Source organism: Thermobia domestica, chromosome 12 (assembly GCF_964235325.1).
Source record: "Thermobia domestica chromosome 12, izTheDome1.hap1.1, whole genome shotgun sequence".
Taxonomy (NCBI): Eukaryota; Metazoa; Arthropoda; class Insecta; order Zygentoma; family Lepismatidae; genus Thermobia; species Thermobia domestica.
Window position 1 is genome coordinate 174,164,311 of NC_137465.1, and position 27,963 is coordinate 174,192,273.

The 27,963-nt window shown below is 36.0% G+C and overlaps 1 protein-coding gene across 1 annotated transcript in view; it reads right to left on the reverse strand.

Annotated features, from left to right (window-relative positions):
* Nucleotides 1–7,116: 7,116 nt before the first annotated feature.
* LOC145666184 (uncharacterized) overlaps nt 7,117–27,963 on the reverse strand; it is an 84,265-nt gene continuing 63,418 nt past the window's right edge. Inside the window, 3 exon segments of the mRNA XM_081733255.1 lie at nt 7,117–7,442; nt 7,514–7,859; nt 7,861–7,952. Coding sequence (XP_081589381.1) covers nt 7,117–7,442; nt 7,514–7,859; nt 7,861–7,952 — 764 coding nt within the window.

Here is a 27,963-nt window from a genome sequence, read left to right on the forward strand (position 1 = left end):
TACTGACATAAACTACTATCTTTCTCATAAAAACAACGACATATTCACTAAAGTTACAGAATATATATATATATCAGTATCATTGTAAAAAAAAAAAGTATCTCTATTTTCAATGAGCCTTGCTCAAAAAGAAAGAAAAAAAAGAATTCTAATGTTTAGTAATTATAGTTCGAGTTGGAAAATCTTGCGTTAACAGTTTTTAAATAGTTCCGACTTTTATATCGCGAACGTCTTGTATTTTATTCAAGGCCGAAAATTTCCCTTTTAGCATCAACAAAAAATAATTTGGATAGGTCCTACCTTTCGTCGTACACACTGCTCTCACCACCATAGATCTGATCACACACATACAGATGTCCCTGCGTTTGTTGGCTTCCTTCTTTCTTGAGAAGTGTCCTGGATCCGGAGTTCCTCTCTTCGATTCCTGCTGTGTCCTCCTCTTAAACTGGAAGGGGCGTCGCTCTTGGGCGTCTCCTGATCCATTAAGGTGGGGCTTCTGTTGGTCCATCTCTGATAGGATGCACTCTCACTAACAGCACTTTCAAACGTCACACTGCACCAACATCACTCTCGGTGTTAGAAGTGTAGTGTTACACGGATAAATAGTATTTATTGTTTCTTAGTATTGTGCATGATACTTCAAAACTGATTATGTATGATTAAAACTAGTTCAAGTGCTTTCGGTGCGTATGTAGGTTATCCTAATTGTCTGTAATAGCTCGTGAACATGTTTATAAGTACGAAACTCTGTCACTCAAAGAAATGTTTGTAGGCGTTTCGCGATCTATATCTATTAGCAGCGTTAAAAAAGTTTAGGTATATATGTTTATATATAAATATATTTTGAAGAAGATCAATGTGTAACTTACTATGCTTGGGAAAGATTGCAACTTCGTACACTCGGCTTCGGTAAGTTTAGCCGCACATTATTATTATGAGATTAACTTTTGATTATAAATGTAGTGTGTGTGTAAGTTCCGGGTATGTTTTTGTGTTGCGGTGGTACGATGTTTCCCGGTGAAGAATTATTTTACGACTGACTTGGAGTTTTGAATTTCTAACCTGCCGATCTTTTTGGATACGCCTCTAACGGTGTCTTCGATTTCATCTCTGTTTTCTTATTCGTTAACTTATTTTGGTGTCCTAAATTTTGATTCTCTTGGTCTCCGCCTATTTACGGTGTTCGGGCGTCGCTTCTCCAACGTACGTGTTTTCTTCAAATTTCACATGTTATATCGAAAATTTTTATGAGGGTTGATTTGGCACCTAGTTGTCTCGTGCGTGGTCTTGGACCATTTCACAGTTCTATGTTAAAATTTTATCTTGGTTCTGCGTGGCGACATATGGTCTATGCTGTGATTTTGACAAATTCGCAGAGATTATATTTCCACTTGGATTCTATTCAACGTTTTCAGACTTCATTATTTTTCTCAATTTCACAAAAAGATGCTAAAAGCTGTTTTGTTCTTCTTTCTTGGGTTTACGCCGGTACTCTGTTGTGTGCGGTCTACGTATGTGGCTTAGGCAGTGGTATTAAGAGACAATAGAAGGGTCTTTCAACTGTCCTCGCCGCACGGACAGGTATACAGAAAAAAATAAAACATGTTACTTCTCGGATAGTAAGGGAAAATAAAGAGAATGTTCTCTGGCTCTTTAAACAAACAAAAATAAAAATGAAAATTATATGCACTAATGTTCATAATTATACGCAAAATTGGGTTTAAAAGATTTATTTAAAAATTAAATAAAAATGGTAATGATGCAACTGTCACAGACTGTAATGGGGATGCTCCATATTCTTCCACCCTCAAGAGTGGAGTTTGGCGGTTCTTTTGTTCACCATATGCAGTTTTGCGTTTTCATGGAGGAAAGCTACATCGCATCCCGAATATCCTGACAGTTTTTCCTAGTGGTTACTGGCAGATGGGAGAGTGTTCGACAGTAGCGTTTTGCGTTTGTAATTTCACCTCTTGGTATGAAATCTAGTAGGAGTGGTCTTCAACTGTCCCAAAGCACTGTGACCGTGTTTACCGGTCGATGGTGGTGTTCGGAATTTCTTCGTTACTGGCGAGCTGAGATGTTTTTCTATCATGATCTGCTGTTTGGACTCGGGAGTGTAATGCAGTATCCACGTTTCGTCATCAATGACAATGAGATCCAGAAAACTGTCGCTTTCCTGGACGTAATGCGGTAAGTGGTTCAGTGACATGATCATTAACTTGCTCTTGTCGAGATTTCTAAGTATCCCAACGAATCGTGGACAATTTCATAAACACTACAAAGGAAATATCAAACTCCCTGACAATGTCCTTCACATCGATCCTCTTGCACCATTTCGTCAACACGCGTAATGTTGTCCGCTGCTAGCGAGGAACAAAGTGGGCCCGATCGCTCATTGTCCACAACATTTTCTTGTCCACTTTCAAACTTCTTGCACCACTCCTGTACACTTCGCACTCCTAAATACTACTCTCCATACATCGGCTCCATTTTCCTGTAGAAATATGGGTTGTATGCTCCTTGCACTATAGAAAACGAATAACACTTTGTTGCTTTGTATATCATGGACTTCCCGAGCAATCCGACCATCTTTGGCAACTCATAACAGAGCCGTGCAGTGGAAAAAATCGGAAGTTACGCTGGGATTGTTCCAAGAAGAACCTACTGCATCGCTCATATATATATATTATACACTCGAAAGAAGCAATAGACGCAAAAAGTTTTCGATGTTCTCTCTTATATGTGAAATAAAACTTAACAATATATTCATTATTCAGTGTTACTATCTAAGGACGCTACAGAAGCACAAACGTCCAAAATTTGAAAGCTTCTACAATTATGACATATGTGAGACGGACGAGGCAGTGTAGACTCATGATATGTGGTATTGAATAAATAGCAAGAAGATTACAAAGAATCGAAATTTTGACTTTTCTCTAAAGACTTTAGTCCGAAAAAATGCTTAGGTAAATATCACGTCTCTACACAAATTTTGTCACTTTAACCGTTACGTACGCGATTATCTCTAGAATCGTTAGTCATATTTAAATACGGTTTTCACTAATAAGATACGCTACTCCAAAGAAAAATTTATACGTATAAAATATTTGAAAAGTATTAATTAATTTAAATTTTAAAAAAATAATTTCTGCAACTCCTGAGGAAGACATATCTTACAGTATGCTGCAACCAGAAATTCAACAAAGTAAAGTGGGTTGCATGCAACCAAGGGGAACAACATTTTTCAGTACGCTTTCTCCAAATGGTGGTGATGGCGGGGGGGGGAGCGCTCCAAAGTACGTTTCAAACTTTCGCGACATCCCTGCATGTGATTTTTTTCCAAGATGCAAAAAAATGAAATAAAATAAAATAAAAATAAAAATAATAAATAAATAAACACATAAAAATGCATATAATACATTTTTTATTATTATGGTACGACTATGAGATACAAATCTCACAAACAAATTACGTAAGACTCTTGAATAGAAACATATTAAAATCAGAGACTTATGACTCTTAAGAAGGAATATGGAAATGAAATATTATCATCAGAAATATAAGAAGAAATCAAACTTAAAACTAGTGAAATATTTGTGACTGGCCATTTTGGCAAAGCACATCTATGCGTGAAACAACTCTTGCGGCGTCCCATTAACGAGACTAGACCTGTAGTCACATTTTATGTTATTTATTTTTTAGTTTCGTCTAAAGATAATTCCTTATTTGAAGGTCTTAGAAGACATTAAAAATCTCGCCTGACAGGTCTTCGCGACACAGTGGTTGAGAAACGTTGGTTTAAGTCATTGGCGATGCAATGACCATTTACATACCGGTGTTGTTCAGCTTTGGCAGAATATCATGCAGTTTTTCTGTGATAGATCGCCCACTACCAGAAGTATCTTTGAGCTCAAAATTTAAAGAACGAAAGCGACTGTTTTACTGACTTTTGTGTTTAAGTTTCCTGTTTGAAGTGCCTAAATATGCTCAGTTAAATGAACAGATAACTAGAAAACGAATCAAACCTATACGGAACCATGATGGCCATTTGTAGATTCTTACGTCTGATTTCAAGGGTCGGAGGTTTCATCCCAGGCTATTTGAGTTCATGACGGACGACATTGAGAGAGGGAGATTCATATATGGAGACAGAGTGGGATACATTCACGTATGCAAACATAGCATTAAAGAAACAAATGATCGAACACTATCCTATTCTCTGAAAAATTGTGATTTTTTGAAGCATAATAAGAATCGTAGGCTCTCAACAATACCTGTAACCATCACATCCGCAGTTGTCGAATTATGGTGAAAAACTCTTCTTTTTAAGCACCAGATTGTGCACAATGAAAGAAAAGATCTTAACATGGAGAATAAAGATTTTTTTTAAAAAATCACAGCTTTTGAAGATGACTTACGAACCAATAACTTTTTGGTAATGAAACCACGACGTTAACACCTTACCAATGGAAACGGTTGCTTGCATAAGCCATATTTTTCTTGTAAAATATATCTCGAGAATGCTAACACTATCGAAGCACGAAAATTGGAAATGTACTTTTATTGTGTTTATGTTTTCTGTTTGAGTTGTCTAAATAGCCACATCTTACTAACAGAGAAGCTATAGGGAATCATATATGGTCATTGGTAGAGTACATACATCTAGTTCCAAGAATCGGAAGTTTTATCTTAAGTCATATGAATCCGTGACTGACGACATTGAAATAGATATGCAATGTTAAAACCGGAGAAACAAATGATCGGACAGCATTCATTATTCTCAGGAAAATTTGTGATTCTATGAAGCATAAAAATCAAAGTCTCTCAGTCAAACCTGCGAACATCATACCCGCACTTTTCTGATTAAGATGGAGAACTCTTTTTGAAGCATTCATCTGATAGTGCAGGAAGACAAAGATCATTACATTTGGAGAATTATGAATATAAAAATTCACAACGTTGTTCTCGGTTATGAAACCACAACGTTAACCACTCGCCCACTGAAAATGTTCCTGCATGAACCATATTCTTCTTGACTATTTTAAAAATACTAACACTTTCGAGGCATTAAAATTGGAAATATGCTTTTATTCCTATTAGAAATTGTTATTTATTATAAATATTTAAACAGGCTTTGCAATGAAAACATGAAATGAAATCTTTGTGTTTTATATCCCACGGTTATGCCGGTGAGGCTAAAGGAGACAGTGAAGGTGAGAAATGAATGAAATGGTAGAATTAAGAAAGTGGGAGGAAACGGGAGAACCCCAAGAAAACCCACGACCATGGTGTTTGTCCACCACAAAGTCCACACGGCGCGAACTGGGATCGAACCAGGGACCCCAAGCACCGGAGGTGAACGCTCTATCACTGAGCCACCGCGCCCCAAGGCTTTGTTATCAGTTGGAGAGACAATGTTTAAGGTGCTTGGTAGGCGAGAAAGTTCAACGTCTGAAGTACTACTGGGTCGCACAAGTAAACATTCTCACCCAACAATCAAGGATCTAGACATGTTATATAATTATATTCGTAAAGAACAAACCTAGATTAGTAAAAATAACGAAATCGAAAAAGAAAATGGTAAAGAAGTTAGAAGTATCTAAAGATAACACTTTAATCTATGGAAAATCTTGTTTGTATGTTAGTCTCAATCTTCTACAAGCTCTTCTTGCGGGTTTAGTGGCTAGCGCATTTGACCTTAGTGCACTGGTCCCGGGTTCGATTCGAGGTGGGAGAATAAAAATTTTTTGACAATGATTCACTTCTATTCAAAATCCGTCTCGTTTAGCATATAAGAAATAATCATGGGAAGCAAACCAGTAAACCATTCCAAACATATTGATTTCGACATATTGCATAAGAAATTATCATTATTGTTTATTTTTTCTGAATTAGTGGTTAAAAGGTTCCACACTTACTTTCATAAACGTAAACCAAAAGTAGTGGTCAATCATGGTCATGAATCAACATGGTATTGAATCTACTATGGAGTACCGCAAAGTGATGTACTGGGTCTCCTCTTTGCGCTTTACATTAATGATCTCCCTAAAATTCTGACATATTGTAAATAGAAATTTTTAGTTATATGCTTCTGTACCCCTCCCAAAAAAAGACTAATAATTCAATTGAAAAAATAAATAGAGATTTAAGAAAAATCAGCAATGGTCTACAGCTTACAGATTAAAATTAAATGCAACAAAATCAAAATGCATCCTAATTGACTCCCCAAGAATTCTCTCTGCTATTAGTATCTATCAGCTCCCAAATATAAAATTGTTATTCCATTCTCCACAATTGTCAAAAATTTGGGTTTCATACTAAATCAAAACCTTTCCTGGTCAGATCAAATAAATGGAGTTTGTAACACTAAATCGGCTAAGAAATTTCTTATCGATATCTCTAAAGATCAAACTTATCAAGGTGCTAGTGTTTCTTCATCTTGAGTACTGGAACTCAGCCTATTCTGATCTTATAAATAATCAATCAGAGCGCTAACAAAGTGTGCAAAATTCTTGCACTAGATTTTTCTTTCCAATTTAAATTACAGTGAACACTTCACACCATTTTATTTTAAAAATGTCATAACTGACTTCAGTAGATGAAGAAATTTACATAGATTAAATTTACTCTCTTGTACAAAATACTTACTACGCAAGAACTATCGTATCTAGCACGTAGATTCTTATATTTATCGAACTTTCACAATAGACCCACAAGATCACGAGATGACTTCTTGCTCTCCATACCCATACAAATTCAGTCTCTCCATACTAGATATGAGTGGTACATGAGGCATCTTTGTCTTACCAGATCGTTACTTACCTGTTAAGGAATACATATCTAATTAGTAACACTTGTTCATTTCTATACCATACAGGGTGCGTATGGTATTTGAGGACAAATTGAAATTAAAACTAATTTGCGTATAGGTTTCACAACATATATTATATTTCCATGGCAGTTGTATACAACGTGAAGTGTCTACTCGATTACACATTCATTCAATAAAATCGCCGTTAGCGGCAATAACTTGCTCAATCCTAGACCGGAAACGAGCGCATGCCCGAATCAAATGATCTTTGTTTATATTGACCATGCTGGCAGTTATGGCATCTTTCAGCGAAGCAATGGTGTTATGAGGATGTTAATTGGTGTCACGCTCAACTGCGCCTCATAGTAATAATCCATGGGATTAAGATCTGGGGAGCTGGGAGGCCATAAGTTCGAGGTGATGTGATCATGGAAATTTGCAGCCATCCAATCTTGCGTCGCCATCGCTTTGTGTGAAGGAGCGGAGTCCTGATGGAATATGTATGGTCTGTTCCCGCGGACGCTATCAATCCAGGGTTTCACAATGGTTTCTAATACCTCAGCAGCAGCATTAACCCGAAGTCCTTGAGGAAAGAAATGAGGTGGCATCACATGTCCGTTGCTCACGACCCCTAACACCATGACAGTAGCTGGAAATTTTGTGTGCACAACACGGGAAACTTGTGTATGATCTGCACATAGCCATCTATCATTTCTGCGGTTGGCTTTTTGGTCTTGATCGATTTTTTTTCGTCCGAGAAAAAACACATTTTCGGATCTTCAGGGTGCTTAAGCTTATTCAAAAGACGCTTTCTACGGATAGCTCTCTGTTCCCGTGTTTGTGCTGACATAAACTGTCCTCTGCGCATAACGTAAGAGTGATATCGAAGGTTTTCGTGGACAACTCGACGGATTAGTCCCTCCGAAACGTTAAGGTCCCTAGTAATGGCTCTCATTGACTTCGAAGGGTTTTCATCAATGATCGCTTGTACTTGTTGGATAAATTCAGTAGTTCTCATCGTGTTTGAAAGTTCCTCATGCTTCCCCCCCCCCTTTTGCAACAGATTCGATATTACCAGCTGATGCTTCCAATTCACGGCGAACCTTATGGATAAACGATTGGGCACAATTCAGAAAATTGGCTATATATATTTGGTATATATATATATATATATATATATCTATAGTCACCCGAATTGGCGTGTGGCATCAGCCAATAAGCTCACAGTGCGCTTTACTAAACCTTTAGGGAGGAATCTAATCATTCATAATTGTCCACAAACATGAACAAAATCAATTATAAATGATTAGATTCCTCCCTGAAGGTTTAGTAACAGCGCACTGTAAGCTTGTTGGGTGATGCCACACGCCAGTTCGGGTGACGCGGACTATACCACTTTGTACATTATTTAGTTCATATTTTTCCATGTACTATTTTTAGTTCATATTTTTCATTTACTATAGTACCACTTTGTACATTATTTAGTTCATATTTTTCCATGTTATTTTTTATTTTGGATTGTATTCTTTCTACACAAGCGTCTTTTCTGTTTCTTCTCCTGTATTCGTATTTTATTTTATATTTTGAAGTACTTAACTATTTTTGCTACTTAAGTAGCTTATTACTTTTTTATGTGGTTGAAATTCTTTTCTTTTTAATTACTTATATGCTTTATGTGGTAACGTTTTTTTTCTTTTTTTTAAAAAAAAATAAGAGTGTATATACATGGTTAAGTGCTCGGAGAAGGCTACAGAGTCTTAACTTTCCACGCAAAAGAAGTCATTAATTAATAAATAAATTTTTTCATTTCTCAAGGATCTGCTACATGTTCGACTGAGAAAGATTGATTCTTATGGTTCACAAAATCACAATTTCTCTCAGAATGTGGATTTTCTTCGATAACTTGTTTCTCTAATTCTAACCTTGCACAGAATATGTGAATATATCCGTCTCTGTCCCCACATTTAAATCTTTCTCAATGTCATCTGCCACGATCTCATATGGCCTGGGATTAAATCTCCGACTCTTGGTCCCAGATGCGTTCTACCAATAGGCAATCTTGACTACCTATGGGTTTGTTGTTAGTAGGCTGTAGATATTTAGACACTTCAAATAAGAAGCATAGACAAAAAAGAAAAATAGTAAAACAAGAACTAAAAAAACATTTTTTTTAATATTTTATAAAAAATATAAAATAGCCAAAATAGACGTAACATACATAAAAGGTACTCAAGTTGACGATGGCTCCTTTAGAGAATTTGCATCTTTACCGAAATAAACTTGTAAAATACACCGCAGTTCACTCATCTTCATGATGGAATATCGTACGTTTGACTCTAAGAACTTCAGCACTTTGCACATCTACCAACTTCAACTATTAGCTCTTAAATTATGTTTGGCTGGACTCCCTGTGATTGATATACGTTGCGATTTCGGATACTAACGCCATCTTATGGTCAAAAGGCTAACTAGATTTTAGTTTACGTGACATTTTGTTACGGTTTTCACTAATATAATGAGCTATTCTCAAGGAAGGCTGTTATCTATACGTATGTTTCGTAGGGAGATCCATTTTATAGACAGTTTGACTTATCTTTAGTTTAAGTATCTAACTGAACTACTGGGTAACGGAAAAATTAAAAAAAAAACAGAACAAAAATAACTGACTTTAAAAACGCACTGAAAAGCAGAAAATATATTTTTTTTAAATATGAACCATTTTTTTTTAAAAAGGCACTAAAAGACAAAAATAATAAAAGCGCTGAAAAACCTACTATAATAATAATAAAGCGTTTGAAAGCAGAAAGTAATTAATTACTATTATCTATAAAAGTAAGTTTTAAGTGCCAAACCAAACGTATTACGACTCAAAATGACCATTGAAATAATTTTATATTAGTTATTAATTTGTTCGGCTTGGCACGACTAAATTTTTTATAGGTAATAGTAATAAATTATTTCTTGCTTTCAAGTACTTTATTATTATTATTATTATTATTATTATTATTATTATTATTATTATTATTATTATTATTATTATTATTATCGTCTGCTTTTTAGCGCCTTTATTATTTGTTTTTAAGAATGGGAAAATATTTTGACTCTACCTACAGAGACGCAACCCGCAATATTGCTTTGGTTTGTACGGTTGCATAAGTAATAGGATATACTCGGCACTCCGTGGTACTATGCAGATATTTTAACACTGAATTACCGTAGTTAAATTGTAGTAACATAATAGAACTCGTAGAACAAGAAAATCTAGATCTCAAGTAGTAATGAGAGCTTCATGCAACTAACTCAAACATACTAAATGCACAATTGAATTCACTTTTTTTTTTAACTATTGCGTCTTATTTTCTACTTAAAATCTCCGAATTTATTTAAATTTTTTGTTCTACACTTAAATCGCCACTGGAAATATCATAATTAATCAAATTTTACCCACATTCTATTATGTAACGTGAGAAGTGAAATAAAACTGATAGTTTAACGTCCCACTCATCTGTTCTCTTAGCCTAAACTTGGCATGTGATTCATTTCAATTGAATGGTTATGGAAAAAATTGTTGGAATAGGAGAAAATCTACTACAAACTCTGAGATTGCATAAAGGACCATCTAGCACCAAAGACAAAATCTTTTACTATTGAGTTATCTTACCGTCAGGCAGTATCATTATTTAAGTGATTTTCTTTATATGCAATTATTACTTAACTTCGATAGCCTTCATGCGGCTAATAAACAAAGTTCTGCTCTTGGGTACTGAAGGATGGTTTTTGAGTAGTTGTTAAGTCCGAGCATTCGGTCCACTGTATACGCTAGGTTAGAATCTTGATAATTAGAAACCCCAAGATTACTAAAATATTAATGGCTGGGGACACTCGGTCGAAAAAGTGTAAAAGATTCTTCAGGCCAGCCATCTGAGTACTCATTCATACCAGGCAAATGCCAGAATAGTACCTAACAATGGTCTCAAGCCGCTTCCTTCCTTCCCCATTCCTTTCTTCCTTTGCAATTCCCGGATAAGGTGGTCGCTGAGATAGTCATCTCTCATACTTAACGTGAATCACATTGCCATAGATGCCAAAAGCCGAGAAATCTAATTTCTAATCCTATTCCAATAAATAATTCTAATCCTATTCTAATTCTAATTTCTAATCCTATTTTATTAATGCCCAAAATCTAAGCACGGTTACGACCAACATGAATTAGCATCAAGCAGGCAAGCAATAGCGAAAGTAGTGACATCTATTAGGGTCACTGGTTACAATTCGAAATGAGGATGTGTCAATATTAAAATAATACTTTCGACAATGTTTATACTTTAAAATATCTAGGATCAATATTAACAGACCAAAACCGTATCCAGGAAGAAATTAAATGTTGACTGAAAGTAGGGGTTTCGTCTTACTATTCAGTTCAATATCTTCCTGTCTTTGCGAATTCTGACAAGAAAACTGAAGCTTAAAAATATATATAAAACGATAATCATGTTTGGTATGATCTGTATGGTTGCGAAACATGATCGCTTACTCTGAGGGAAGTACGTAGAATGAAAGTGTTTGAGAACAAGATCCTGAGAAAAATATTCGGACTCAAAAGAACGGGAATGGAGAATAGCGGGAACTTTGTAACGAGGAACTACATAATTTAAACCGTTTTACCAAACTTTCTAATCAAATCTAGGAGACCCAGGTGAGCATGTCATGTGGCCCGAATGAAAGAAAGTAGAGACGTTTTCAAACTTTTAACTGGAAATCTAATCGTAAAACGATCATTAGGAAGACCTACTCATAGATTGGCGGATAATATTAAGTCGGATCTCGTAGAGATAGAAATACAAACTAGAAACTGGATCTAGTTGGCTAAGGACAGGAGTCAATAAAGAGCTTTTGTGAATAAGGTATTGAACCTCCGGGTTCCATAGGCTATAGAGTTAGTTTTCATGTCTCACTGAAACTTTTGCCGTTTATAAATATAGGGTTGGTAAGCGTTTGCTAAGGAGTATCAAGTAAAGTATACCTTAATGATATCTAGGGTGCACTGTTTTACTCGAAAGCGCACAAGGAAGTAAATCTTTCTATGTTCTTATCATTGATTCTGACAGATAAGAGATTTTTTTTTTGTCTTCGAGCTTTACAGAGATTGAGTTCACCTTTCCCTATCGAATAACCCTTACAAAGAAAAACTCCTGCTGATACCTACACATCCTGGCTAGACAGAAGGCGAAACCTCGCAAGGCTGCCCAATATGTGTTGGGAGTTACTATAATTCTTTTATGACCATCAACGTGACAGTAAAATCTTATTTACTTATAGAGGACTTTTGAGTAAAACTGTCCATTCAAAATATTATTTTCCATACCATGGATTATACTGTTTAGTAGTCACTATTTAATTAACTTAGCGCAAAAGTTATTCTTCAGAATTAAAGTATAAAGCTTCATTTTTCTACTGCACGAGGGTTATTATGGCACAGGAGCATCTAATGATCTATCCAGCTAAAGAGAAACCGTTACTTTCTGAAGCACGTGCATTTTGTGTATGTGTATGTGAAGGTGAGAATCAATCAATTCCCTTTGAAAGAAATTTGGTTTATTTTGGCTTACACCATACCTGAAATGCCCATCCAATGTTGACAGATGTAGGCTCAATACTATACACAAATGCCCATGCAATGATCCTTGTCAGAATCTTAACATACGTTATGTAAGACATACTTTTCCATGGATCAGATGAAAAGGTGTGACCTTTTGAAGTTCGGTTTCTTGGGGTGAATGTAAAATATATTTTTTTAAAAAAAGTTTGAATTAGATTATATTCTTGGATAGTGTTGCCACGAGACGAGACATTTCTCGTGTCTCGTCTCGTCTCGTCTCGTACGAGACACGAGACGAGACAGAACCCTTTTAGACGAGACACGAGACGAGACAGACTACTTGTCCCGTCTCGAAAACGAGACGAGACACGAGACAAGACGGGACGTCTCGTGAAATGTCTCGTCTCGTCTCGTGTCTCGAAAATGAAAACGCTGGTGGAAATGGCCAAGATTGAATTGCCAATGGTCATATAGATTGCAAAAAGAAAATCCCCTTTGTGAGAAAACATGTTGAAAAGCCTTCATAGAAAAGTGTTTTCTGTCTATTGAATGAAGCAATCGTGATCCATGAGCTTCCAGGAATATCATCCTTAATGTCTTGTCCCCAATTCCCCTTGCTGTATACTGAGGAATTCTCTTTTTTTTTCATTTCTGGCTGTAATGATGACAAACAAAATTAAAGACAGGGAAGATTTTTACACGGTCAAGAAACCGAACTATCACCACCATCTATTCAATTTGAAAACTGGGTAAGGTCTACACTCATTACAGGCTGTAGTTGAAAGTTCTGGCTGAGATGGCGGAAGAGAACAGAACAGACTACACTTGTCTTTATTTTCTGGTGGCGGTATTCATTTGCTATATGAACCGAAAACGGCAATTGAAGTATGTCATCTTGCAACTAAAATTTTGTCTTCTCTCTCTCTCTCTCTCTCTCTCTCTCACACACACACACACACACACACACATATATATATATATATATATATATATATATATATATATATATATATATATATATATATACATAAAACACACTTTTACCATTTTACCAATCGCTCGCTTATTATACAGCAGTCATGTTGTAAAATTCACCTCTTCGTTTGGAAGGCGGGCGAAGGACAAAGAAAGCAAAGATATTATCGAGGAACCCTTCAATTTGTTTGCTTTCAGCAAATTTATGATACGCGTACTAACAATAAAACTTTAGGTGAAGAGGTTTTACAGGGGGACCTTCGTTTTGTTACGCGGAAATGTTTGATCTGACCAGAGTGTGAAATTGCCCTCTGCTTCCATGTTGAAAGGAGGGGAACACTTACCTTTCCTAGTGAATAATATTCATTAGGACCTGAATTATCTTCAGAAATGGTTTCTTACAGAGTGTAAAGAACATTTGGTATAATATTCATGGAACTCCGTTGAAAGCAGAAAATATCATGAGAATGATCAAAATTCGAACATTGAAGAACATAATTAACAGAGAAGAAATAGGATATCCAAACCATATTTTTAAACCTGCTATAAAATGTATATCCTATATTTTTACTAATTCCTTACTCCCATGAAAGTATCCTGGGGAGGATATTCTCTCCAATTTTTCAGACTGAAATCCTTTTATCCCGTACGATTTCGCCCCCTGACACAATACGAAAAAACAAATGCTGTTAAAATCCATACACATGACCCTTCCGGGACTCAACCCGGGGCCTTCAAGCCGATGGTCTATCGCCGCAGACCGCTCGGCTTGGTATGAAGATGTACGTTGTATGATTGCGAATAGATCACGACAATATAAGAAACTTTAATCCAAAATGGCCACCCAAAAATCAACTTTTTTTAGACTAGTAGCTAATCTGGGTGTACTGTCATGAGTTTGTTACACAAACGGGGCAACCACCACATAGTAGCACACACCCCGCGGTTATGGGAACAGATTTGAACCATGGAGGTGAAGATTGGCCCCGAGCATTCTTTCGTCCGATGTGTCATTCAACTCCCATTACTATGGCACTTCAAGTAGAGTTTACTGTACAGTAATATATAAAATTTCAATCAAATACTTTCCATTACTCAATAAAATTATTTGGTTCCGAGCTTTTTTTTAAAAAAATAATTGCAACAAATCTAAACATGCTAAAATGAAAAGTAGTTTTTGGATTGGTATGGGTTAACACTGTGAAACCTAAAGGCTGGAATATATGAAATCAAAGTGTACACACATATCTATCTTTCTGTTTATCTATATATCTTTCCATCTCTCTCTCTCTCTCTCTCTCTCTCTCTGTAGATATATATATATACAGACACTATAAAGCAAGTGGGCTGATAGTATACGATAGTGTCGGGGATGGTGACATCTCTACATCGAACTTTGCTTGTCACGTAAACATTATTTGACATTAGTGTCTTCATCTTCGACATACCTATGAGCAATTTACTGTATATTCGTGTATTGAACCTGGTGAAACAAATTTCAGTGTTTCAGAATGTAAAAAAAAAAAAAAAAAAAAAATGCCAGAGTCGAGAAGCCTCAGACAACTAACAGCAGAGATTGTAAACTATTTGTCCTTGCCTTGTGAGCTTATTTGAATTTATTTTTAAGACCTTTAGGCAACTTTGGCCGAATGGATGATGATGGGAAAATTAGTGGAATGAAGAAAGTGGTAGGATACTAGAAAACTTCGACAAAACACACACATTCGAAAAATGAAATCTTTGACTTTTACGTCCCACGATTATGCCGGTTAGGCTAAAGGAGACAGTGATGATGAGTAATGAATGAAATGGTGGAATGAAGAAAGTGAGAGAAAACGGGAGAACCCCGAGAAAGCCCACGCACACGGTGTTTGTCCACCACAAAGTTCACTTGGTGGGGGCTGGGATGAAACCCGAGACCCCAAGTACCAGAGGTAAACGCTCTACCACTGAGCCACCGCGGTCCCCACACACATTCGACGTTTGTCCACCACAAGGCTCACATGGCACTAACCGAGATCGAACCGACTACCACACACACCAGAGGTGAAGGCTTCACGGTGTAGCTACCGTGACATTTCTTGTCTTGTGTGTTCTGGGTAATACTTGTAACTTAGTTGTATCTTGATTAGCATGGTGCAGCCTGCTCCATTTTACTTTCGTTCCCATGGTATGCTGCTATATTTTTTACGAGACAAGACGAGACAAAACGAGATAAACGAGACGAGACGGGACAGAGCCTCTCGAGACGAGACACGAGACGGAACGAACACATTTTTCGAGACGAGACACGAGACGAGACATGCTTTGCACGAGACGAGACGAGACAGCCTGAAGTCTCGTCTCGTCTCGTCTCGTGGCAACACTATTCTTGGAAAAGTGACATGGGAACCACACGATTTTATGAGATTCGATGTTATGGATTGGGCAAAAATGGTCGTTTTGTTTTATTTCGATTTGTACCGCCCCACATCAGCAAGTTGCTATTGCATGTTGTACGCTTTTGATAGATTTTTTTTATTACTTACGCTGCACAAAACATCCACGATGCTCATAAGAGGAATCACGACGCTTTGCGACACACCGTCGCCAGGAAAATATATGGATAACACTGTCTAAGTTCTTAACACAAATCAGTGGCATCGAAAGGAAAGCAAATTAAACAATAATAATATTTCACATGCTGAAAAGATAATTATAGTGACAATAGAAACCAAAAGAACACTAAACTGGATTAATGTTAGTCTATTAGAACAAACAAGGTAAGTGTACATATGTTGCAATGTATTTCATAATTTAAATTAATAACATCTAATCTTTCAATTTATACCATTTCTGTTTCTTGTTTTTCACGTACCTCAGCAACACCAAGATGATGGAGTACGTGGACCAAGTTTGAAGGTAAGTTTTAGCTGATCAAATAGATTGTCATGTAGCTTCCTCTAGTTTTACTACTTCCTATCATATAGTAGTTTAGTTTTGGTTATGGGCTTTTCTGTAGTTTGTATGGAAGGTTAAGCTAGTTTCGTCTTTAGTTGTTCGATTGTCGTTGATAGATATTTTTAGTTTCTATGTATGTTTAGTTTCTATTATTAAATGTACGCATTCCTATTTAGATAATTCGCTTTGTTGTAGACAGTGTACTTTTGAAATCCTTAGATTCTTAAATGTTAGCATTCGCTTAATGTATGCTAGCATGTTTCATATAGTGAGTATTCATTATTCACTTGAAAGTATTAATTTATTTTAGTAATTATAATTTATATTCTTATATTTCCTTTCTACATTAATATTCATTTATCTTACTTTGATGAATATCATTTCTTTCATTCTATTCCAGATCTATAAGATGACGGCTTTCTAAAAGTACAGGAGAGGTTAGAGGAAAGCCTTCGGGTCTCATCCTAATCGAAGGGAAAATCCCAACCCACACGTCCTCGCGGGAGAAAGCGGGCAACGTCTGTGGCGGCTAACGTAGGTAGGGACCTACCGACTCCCGGGATAAGGAGTCAACCTCTATTATGACGGCGGATGAGCGGTTAGAGGTCAGGTCACTTTCTTTTCCTTAGGAGGGAAACTGTCCTAAAAGGCGATTGAACCACAAAGTGCTTAACGCCATGGAGATGTGGAAAGGAAATGGGAATATTACCATATTATCTTTTTCTCAGGAAAGATAAAGGAGGAGAATAAATAAATATGATGGTTCTTAGGTAAAACATTTCGGAGGTAAAATAGTCCCCCGTTCGGATTTTCGGATGGGGACTACTCCGGGAAGAATCATCAAAGAAGAAAATAATAATTTTCATTTCAGCATGGGTACCTGGAACTCTACGATGTGCGGGTAAACTTGAAAATATGAAAATTGAAATGGATAAATGTTAAATCGACATAGTGGGCTTGAGTGAAGTAAGATTGCCAGGAAAAAGTGAGACAGTGTCGGGAAATTACAGAATATTCTATTCGGGTGACGTTAAAGGCCGAGAATGGAGTAACGATAGCAATGAAGAACGAAGTAGCAAGAAAGTGTAACCAAAGCGGAATGCTGCAGTGACTGATGTTTGTGAAACTAAGTGCAAAACCAGTGAATATTGTGATAATACAAGTGTATATGCCAACAACCGACCATGACGACAATGATGAGATTAGTGACATGTTGCATCAGGAAGGAAGAGGTAAGGTCAACGCCATAGTAATGAGAGACTTTAACAGCGTAATAGGAGAAGTAGCTGCGAATATGACAGTGGGACAATTTGGACTAGGTAGAAGAAACGAACGGGGTCAAATGCTTATCGATTTCTGCAGGCAACATGATCTGGTAGTGATGAACACGTGGTTTAAGAAAAGAAAAACCAAGCTGTACACGTGGAATGGTCCAGGAGATAAGAAACACTACGAAATAGATTAAATTCTTGTGAAGCAACGTTTCAGGAATAGCGTACGGGATTTGAAGACACTACCGAGAGCGGACGTTAATTCGGATCAAATCTCCTAGTGGAGGAAATGCAAACCTGGTTAATCGATCAAGAAAAATGGCAGCAGAAATCGAAAATGGAACTTAGAGCGACTAAGAAGTATGGACAGTGATGTGAAAGAAGAGATTGAAGAAAAATTCTGTGCAATGGGCGATATGGTCGGCAATGTAGAAAATAGTTGGGTAAAAGTTAAATAGATTCTACCAGACTCACTTCACAATAACATTGCTAGGATGGAAAGAGCACCGAGAAAACTATGGATAACTGAAGCGATGCTTATGAAGATGGAAGAACGCAGAAGGACAAAAAACACTGACATCAATGAATACAGAGGGCTGAATAACGAATTAAGGAGAGAATCGGACAAAGTCAAAGAAAAGTACATGGAATCGATATGTGAAGAAATAACGGAACTTCAACGGTGTCGCAGATATGATCTGATGTATCAGAAAGCTCAAGAATTAGGAGGGAAAGCTAACAAAAGTATACGAACTTTTGGAATCGAAGATCAACAAGGTCATGTGGTCACTGACCATCAAGGAATTCTTAAATTTTGGGAGGAATACATAAAAGATCTGTATGAGAAGAATAGCCCCAAAGATATTGCGATCGAAGCAGAGGAAGAGGTGGACGATGAAGAAAAAGGAACCAGTATATTGAAAAGTGAAGTACTACTAGCAATCAAAGACATGCGAAGGAGAAAGGCCACTAGGGAAAACGATATACCAGTAGATTTGCACAAGGGATTAGGAGACAATGCAATGAAAGTACTAACTTCACTTATTAACAATATCTACCTGAGTGAAGAGTGGCCAAAAGATTTTCTTGATGTCCAAGTGATTGCATTGCCCAAGAAAAAGCAAGCAAAGAAGTGCAGCGAGCACAGAACCATTAACCTTATTTCCCACACTGGAGAATATCCCGAGGAAACGCGTCCTTACGGGTCAGAGTAGAACAAAAGGAACTTGAAAGATTGTTGCATGCATATTGAACAGGCGACTGAAAAATAAGATATGAGAGATGTTAGAAGAAGATTAGTTTGGATTCCGGAAAGGAAAAGGCACCAGAGATGCTATCGGGTTGATGAGAATAATATCAGAGTGAGTTCTTGATGTGAAGGAAGAGCTATGTTTGTGCTACATCGATTGGCAACAAATTTTCGACCGGGTCAATTGGACAAAACTTTTAAAAATACTTAAAGAAATCGGAGTCAACTGGAGAGACCAATGACTCATTCGAAACTTGCATATAGGACAACGAATGAAGTTGGCTTTGAATGAAGGAGAAACCAGTAGTGTGGAGATCGGAAGTGGAGTAAGACAAGGATGGACAATTATTTAGCATTTACAGTGAATGTTTAATGAAGGAAGCATTAATGGGAATTGGGGTTTCAAGATTGGAGGGCAAATAATTAACAAGATCAGGTATGCAGATGATACGTTATTATAGCTAGAACTGAAGAAGGATTATAGGAAATGATTGAGAAAATAGGAATGGAAATCAACTTCGAAAAGTCAAAAATCATGAGAATATCCCGAAGAAACGCGCCTTTATGGGTCAGGGTAGAACAAAAAGAACTTGAAGAGGTCGAGAATTTCAAGTATCTGGGAAGTATTTTGACGAGAGATGCTTACTGCACCAAAGAGATCAAGTCAAGAATAACCATAGCCAAAGAAGCATTCAGCAAGAAAAGATCACTCTTAAGTAGCAGGCTCAATATTGGACTTAGGAAGAAGATGGCCAACTGCTATGTCTGGAGCATTGGATTGTATCGTTCAGAGACTTGGACATTACAGAAGTTAGAGAAGAAATATTTAGAGAGCTTCGAAATGTGATGTTGAAGGAGGATGGAGAAGAAAAATGGACAGAGAGAACTACAAACGAAGATGTTTTAAAACGTATAGGAGGGAAAAGGACACTTCCAGCCAGCATCCTTCGTAGGAAGGCCAATTGGATTGGACATATCTTGCGAAGAAATTGTCTTCTTCATACCGCCATAGAAGAAAAGATGAAAGGAAGGCGAGGAATAGGAAGAAGAAGAACACAACTGATCGATAATTTGAGAAACAGAAGAAAATATTGGAAGTTGAAAGAGGAACCTGAAGATCGAAAAACGTGGAAGAAACATTTGCAGGCCCAAATCTAAAATTAAAAAAAAAAAAACTCTTTAGTCCCAGAACTTGCCGAAGGGCAAAACACTTCATAATAATATGACACAAATTGTATAACGCAGAATCCAGGCAATATGATAGCTATATGCAGTGGCGGATCCAGCGGGGGGCTCTAGGGGCTATAGCCCCCCCTCTTGACGTTCAGGTATACACTGGATAAAATGGACTTCAATCCTGTTTTACACTGGATAAAACGGCACAATATGGTTTAGCCCCTCCCTTGATCATATCCTGGATCCGCCCCTGGCTACATGTGTATCTTCGTAAATGACAAGCTGTATTTGCTGTTAGTTAATAGTGTGTTATTAATCTGTTAAACTGTATTCAAAGAAGATAGGAATAATTGCATTTATACTAGAATTTTGACGTCTTGAATTTACAAATTCATGACATGGTTGCACGGGATTTTAGATTATATGAGTGACCTGTGAGCCAGATACTTAGTAACCTATTTGTGAAACTTCCATTGTCATTGTGATTACAAATTCCTAAATTAGCGACGATTAAATATCACCTGAGTTTTGTTTTTACTCCAGATATGAATTTAAAATATGGATTATTTGTTAGTAAATCACTATAATTGTATTATTAACGTTTCTGCAGTAAAATTCCTAGTTTGAAGATGGTTTTACTCACTTTTAGATTATATGATAATTCTTGTCTTGTCTTGTCTTCATCACCATTAACGGTGTTATTTAAAAGGAGAATCAGCTTTAAAGCCAAGTATGCTAAAAATGTAGATAAATTTAATTACTTGTACAAGAATCGAATTATTTTGTTAGAAATTGTAAAGGATTTTACAAATGGCGGATGACGCCATTTGCATTTTTTGGTCGACTTTCGAGTCGCATTACCTGTCATGAATAGTAGGAAATAAATAGAAAAATAAAAAATGTTAATTATAGGAATAGGAGTTTAGGAATAGGAGAACTATTTTGTCGCAGTTAGGTAAAGAAATGTATAGATACAATCAGGTGTAGTAAGAGTCAAAATCGTGGTGGAGTTCCAACGGGAAGAAGAGGGCCAGTTACCTAGATAGTCAGGGTGAAAGATTTGAAAAAAAAAATTAGATAAAATGTAAACGTGTAAGGTAATTGTAAATGAATGTAGGTGATTTCAAGAGTATTTGTAAATGTGTATGAAAAGTGTATGATACAAATAGTTCACTTTTTCCACTTCCTCTTCGTCAGCTCACTCTAGGGGATGTTGACACTATCACATTTACCGCGGAACACCCTATAATTCTCAAGGATCTTATAAAATAGAGGATCTGCCCTTACAACAAAATCTTGAAGCCATACGTCACAGTTTCACCACCCCTACTCTGCCCACTCCGCCCAATAGCATCGCAATGTTTTGAGCCAACAATCATGGCGGAAACGAAAGTAGCCAATCAGACGATGGCAGAAAGGAGAGTAGCCAATCAGACGTGCCGATGCTCGGTTGTTTTTTGGCTTCATCGATTTAATAGGATGAAGATACATATGGGCAAATACTCTATTTATAACATCCTTGATAATTCTTCTTGAGTTCAGAAGTTTTAAATTCGTCTTTTTCTTTCAGATTCTTCAGATGGCATTTATCCTTAAGGAAATTTTGTCAACATTAAATTTAGTGGTTAATATAAGGAGTGGTTAATATACATTTAGTTTCTTAAGTGTATGAAATTCCATTGAACGAGAAACTTTTAACAAAACAAACATATGCTAAATTATATCATTGAAAATTGTAACAGACGGGTGCAGATCAACTTTATGCACACCAAGAATGGAATTAACATTTGAAAATGAAAGTAACAAATAACCATATGAAACTATTAATGTTGCTAAAAGCAGTGCATTGTAGATTTATAATCTATTTTTCTAATAAAATCATAGTTCTGAAAATTATTTTTTCTATATGTTTTATTTATTTTAGATGGGTAGATTATGTCGCTTTTCCGTATTTGTTTCTGGGAAATGAATGAATAATTTGATAGCTAAGTGAACATCGGTGTAGGAGAGGGAGTGAAACCAGAAAAGTTTTAGAGCATCCATTTTTGAACTTATAAATAAATATTACTTACATATAAATACTCCTGTTCTAGCAACCCTGCCAGAGAATTCCCTAACCATCTCCCCTCCCTTCTTTGTCTGCCCCCCGTTTTTTTCGTTTTGATAAGGTCTTTATCGGCCGGTAATAGAGAGGCTTCCAGAGGCTGACTCTTGGGGGGAAGTGAAAAGCGTCTTCAGTGCCCTCTATACTCCGTTTCAGGAAGTTATTGGGCGTTCAGGGAGCGATGGCCCCAGAGAGTGTTCGATGGATACACAAAGTGACACAAGGCAAAAAGATTCGAAAGGAAGTAAGTGGTACGGGGATCCTTTTTTAGAAAAAAGGGGGTGGTGAAGAGTTGGTAAGAGGTTCCATGATAAGCTGATTCCGTCACACATCGTGTGAGCTCCACACACTCTGAAAAACTTCTCCTCTGGAAATTTATAGGTCCGGTGAGGTAGTGAGGCCAACACTGAAAGAACGCATTTAGAATTCTCTAGTGGGCGGGTGAGAAAATCGTTTACTCCTTTTTTTTTATTTTTCTTGTGAATCTGCACCAATCACATCCAAGTTCACTCGATTAAGGGACATTATTCTCCTTCCTTTTCATCCTCTTTTTGATTTTTTTTTCACATATAAAGAACTTTCAACAATAGTGATGAAAAAAAAATCACATAATCATTGAGAACTTTGGAACGCTTTTTAACTTCCAAACTGTTTCGTTCTACATACGATGTTCCTTTTGGTTAAAGTTCTGTCTCTATGGCTCTGTACGATTTAATCAAGATGACTAAGGCAATGACGCCTGCGCTTTCTCTTTAGGGGAGAGGGGAGAAAAGGGTGTAGTTTGCATTGGAAATAAGTTATATAGGGTATATAGCAATTCAATTGAGAATAGTTACGCTATGAATATAGTACAATTCGAAAACTACATTTAAAAAATCGATTTTTAGCAAAATTATATCAGGGTGCAAAATTTCAAAGCCAGACGCACTCGCCAATCCAAAAATTATGGTCGCGAGTATCTCTCATGTACAAATTATGAGAGACCCTCCACCCCTTGCCGGCCTTTGGTTTGACAAAGAAGAGGTTACATCATGGCATAAAATTTCAAAACCAGACAATTAGATTCAGGGTAATCAGAAGACTTTGCATTCTGTTTTCTCTCACTCAGTGACAATTATTTTCGGGTGAAAGGTAAACTGTGAAGCCCTGTGAGTTTAGGCAGAAACCATTCCTACTGAATACTGGTCACTAGATCGAAATTTCTAGTCGACAATGGCGACCTTGCTACCGAAAATTTTGCGCTCTGAATTATATATTTAAAAATGTAGCTAACTTTTAATAACAATAATACTAATAATCCGATACTGACTCCAGTGGCGAATCTAGCCCGGGGGCCTAGACCCCCCAGTTTTTTGAATGACTTTTTTTATAATTGCAATTTCATTCCCATCTGAAGATGGACGGGCCGTAGAAAGTTTCTTCTTAAAAATGACAAAAATAATTGAAGCTATTATTTATATATTTTTGAAGATTTATGGTAAGTGTTGTCTTTTATTCTTTATTGGAAAATTTTTGCAACATTAAATATAGTTTCAGTTGCAATTTTTGTGTTATGGAATGTGAAAAACAATACTTAAGATTCACCATGTCAATGTTCAATCTAACCGTAATATCTATCGGATGAGAGTTAAATTGGAAACATCTGCAGGATCTATGAAAAGTTATGAACTCATGATATACCTATCATAGGCTGGGTTCTGGCTGGCCCCTTCCCAGGTTTTACTTCCCAGATCCGCCACTGACTGATTGGCTTGTTAGATCGTCTCTTTAAGAGTCTTCATCCCGGCGGAATTAAAATACCGCTAATTTTACAGTAATTATGTGATATCTTCAAATGGATAAAAGATAATTGAAATATGGAACAAGAGCGCCCTAGACAATATTATTTTGCGTGAGGTACCGTTATCACAAGTCACCTAGTGGCTTTCCGTTTTCAGCTGTTTAGAAACGCGAAAATAAATGCCGATTTTCAAAATGGCTCGAAATCGAAAGCAGATAAGTGAGTCGTGATAACGGTATCTCATGTAAAATAATATTGTCTAGGGCGCTCTTGTTCCACATTTCGATTATCTTTTATCTATTTGAATATATCACATAATTACTGTAAATTAGCGGTATTTTAATTTCGCCGGGATGAAGACTCTTAATGCAGCACGAAAAATTAGGATATCCACTTTTTTCCCTAACAACATTAAAAAGAAAATAAAACTATTTCGAACTAGTAATAATAATAATAATAATAATAATAATAATAATAATAATAATAATAATAATAATAACAATAATAATAATAATAACAACAATAATAATAATAATAATAATAATAATAATAATAATAAGAAGAAGAAGAAGAAGAAGAAGAAGAAGAAGAAAAGTAACTGAAAATTAATAGGTTCTATCATATCATCTTACTAGATTCATCCCAATTCTTCCTGCGAGCCCCATTGTCGTTCTGTTCCAAAAATTTCAAAAATCAACGAAAATAGATGTTAGTTAAAATTAAATAAACAATTCCACCACATTTCCCCACTAACTACTTATAATAAATAACATCTATGAACGTGAATTGATTTAATCTTTATTAAACACATTCGATTCTGCACAATATTGGAATAAAAAAATTTTCGTGGTATCAAATCAGTTCATATTTTAATACAAAATTTGGCTACCAGTTGTTATTACTTGTACTTGCTACGTAATTCCATTCAATTAAGCGAACTTTTTTCGTTCATAATTCATAAAGTTACACACAGACAACGTTTCTAAATTTTTAATGTATGGTAGGAAGTTGAAAATCCGAACTAATTGGGAAAAAAGGTAGTTCGGATTTTTCGAAAATGACCAAGAAAATGCCATTTAGGCTTATAAATACTGTACGGTATGCATTTTTATCGATGCAGTGGTTATACAATACATACAGTAATTAAAATATCGTATGTAAAGCTACTTACATTTAATTTTTCTCAAGAACTTGCTCGTACACTAAATTACAGTGTCCTTGTAACTCACACTTAAAACTTAACTTGTATAGGTCTAAGAGAAAATAAAAATAAAAATATGTATGACAAACATTTACATATGAAGGAGCTTTCATAAAAACACTGGCCTCACACAACGCCGAAGGACACAATCCTATTGTTTGTTTATCGCTACCGCTGAGGCAAAATGTAAAAAGTTTCTAGGGACCGCGTCCGGATTTTTTATGCTCGGATTATCGACGTCCTACTGTATTTTCTTTTCATATAATTCTTTGCGGAAAAAATCTATAGGATTTCAACAAGCATGATAATCATTATTAATTAAAAAAAAATTAAACTTCCATGTACACATATCATAACCCAGGCGCGTACTCAGAAATTTTTGTTGGGGAAGAGTCCAATACTATGTAACGTGCGTTAAGTAATGGCGATCCAATACCCTGGCATCGTCACTGGCCGAGGAGGAATTAGTGGCCCTTCCATAATTAATTTTCTGGCAGAAATTATGTTAGAATTGCATAGAACAATTGAACCTTTCAAAATATTTATATAAGCATAAAGATTTAAATCGAAAATCACAACCTATACATTACTCTAATATTATTCAGAAATTTTAAGGTGAAATGATTAAGCAATGTTCTAAATTAGGCGAATTTAATAACAATTTCCCTCAAATTTATAACAAAAAACAACAGTATAACTGTTTCCAGAAAAAAACGAGTAATTTAACAAATTATCCAATTTAAATTCCATAGACTTAATAGCAATCTCCTAATATGATTGATATTTCGAGCATATAACAAATTGATCTCTACAAGTCAAGCTCCATTAGAAGCTAGTTCAATCATGAAACCAGTATATAATGCGTATATAATCTACCGAAAATCTATTTAACCACTAATTTCAATAATAATACATAAAATTTAATAATAATAAAAAAACACTCACCAAACACAATTCAACTGGTATCATACCACAATATTAATTTTGAGTTTTCTAGTTTCGCGAACAATTGCTTTAAGACTCTTCATTCCGGAGAAATTAAAATACCGCTAATTTTACAGTAATTATGTGATATCTTCAAATAGATAAAAGATAATCGAAATGTGGAACAAGAGCGCCCCTAGCTAATATCATTTTACATGAGAAAGCATTATCACGACTCACTTATCTGCTTTCGATTTCGAGCCATTTTGAAAATCGGCATTTATTTTCGCGGATCTAAACAGCTGAAAACATAAAGCCACTAGGTGACTTGTGATAACGGTACCTCACGGAAAATAATATTGTCTAGGGCGCTCTTGTTCCACATTTCAATTATCTTTTATCTATTTGAAGATATCACATAATTACTGTAAAACTAGCGGTATTTTAATTTCGCCGGGATGAAGACTTATATCCAAAATTATATATTCACTTTTCTCTAAATTCGTTATTACAGATTTTTATTCCGTCCAGTTTGATTTCAGCTTCACAATTGAAGCTTATTAACTCGTGACGTAAATTTCGAATAGATATAGTTCTGTAGATTGCCACAACAGCGCTATAGTCGGCCTATCTCCCCGACATCTATACAATTCAATACGCTTTAAATCAAACTCATTACAACTACAAGCCACTATGTCTATGTACTATTAAAAGGGTATTATTTTGCACTCGAAAAGATGATAAATAAATGTAAAATATTTCCGCTTATATTTTCGGAACAAAATATAGAACTATCCAGGGACGTACGCAGGAATTTATTTCGGGAGGGGTCTAAAGCGTTTTGGTGGGTTCAAATACAATTTGAGGCTAAATTATATGAAAATTTCTAAAATTGCCCCTAAAAGTAGACTACATTTAGAAAAAAGTCGGGATTTCGGGGGGTGTCCGGACCCCCAGGACCAACCCCCTGCGTACGACTCTGGAACTATAATATTTTTTTTATAAGAGAAAGAGTACAGATGAAGTGTAAGATCAAATTCTCGTGCTACCTCAGAAGTATGAAATAAAATTTTCATGCTACAGCAATTATTTTTCAGTTAATCCAATATGTAGTTTTATTGAGAAAGTATTCAAAGTATGTTGAGTTATGAAGTTTTGAGAGAGTCCGGTCCGGACCTGGTGAATTTCTCTGTGGATGCACCACTGTCATAACCTAATCTTATTTATATGCAAAAACATCCTGAATTAGGCTTTTCTGGGTTTTTCTCATTCACTCCAAGCAAATGCCGGGTGGTACCTAATTTATAGGTCCCAGACCGCTTTCTTCCTTCCCTTTCCTCGGATAGTGTGTTTGTCGAGGGACGTCATCCCTCATAAATGCGACAGGCTAAATGGCCATAGATGTCGAAAGCCCAGAAATCTAAATCCTAAATCCTCTACAAAAACATGTACATGCTCTATTACTTCAGTAAAAATTCTGTGCTTTCGACGTACAGTAAATATAGGCTATTATCTTTTCATACCAAACAAATTACACATATTTATTCTTAACTGAAATCTTACTTTATTATATTGTAGTGACGTAATACACATTTTACAACTACCAGAAGCCATATTAAAAATTTTAGCTTATTATTCCCCAAGTAAATTAGACCAGATTTCGCTTATAACTATAATTATATTGAAATCTAATGGAAAACAAATTGACTGAATCTATTTAACTAAAAGAACGAATAACTGAAGCTGCTAACCATTCTTTAAACCATCTACGTATTATTTCCTACACTCAGAAAAAAAAATTGTAGGTGGCGTACTTAAAAAGATAGGTTACATGCGTAATTCCTGTAGTTTTTGGACAACGTATAGCAGACGTATAACTGAAAACGCATGTTTTATAATACTTTCTGTATAAGTGTTCCATCTATACGTACTT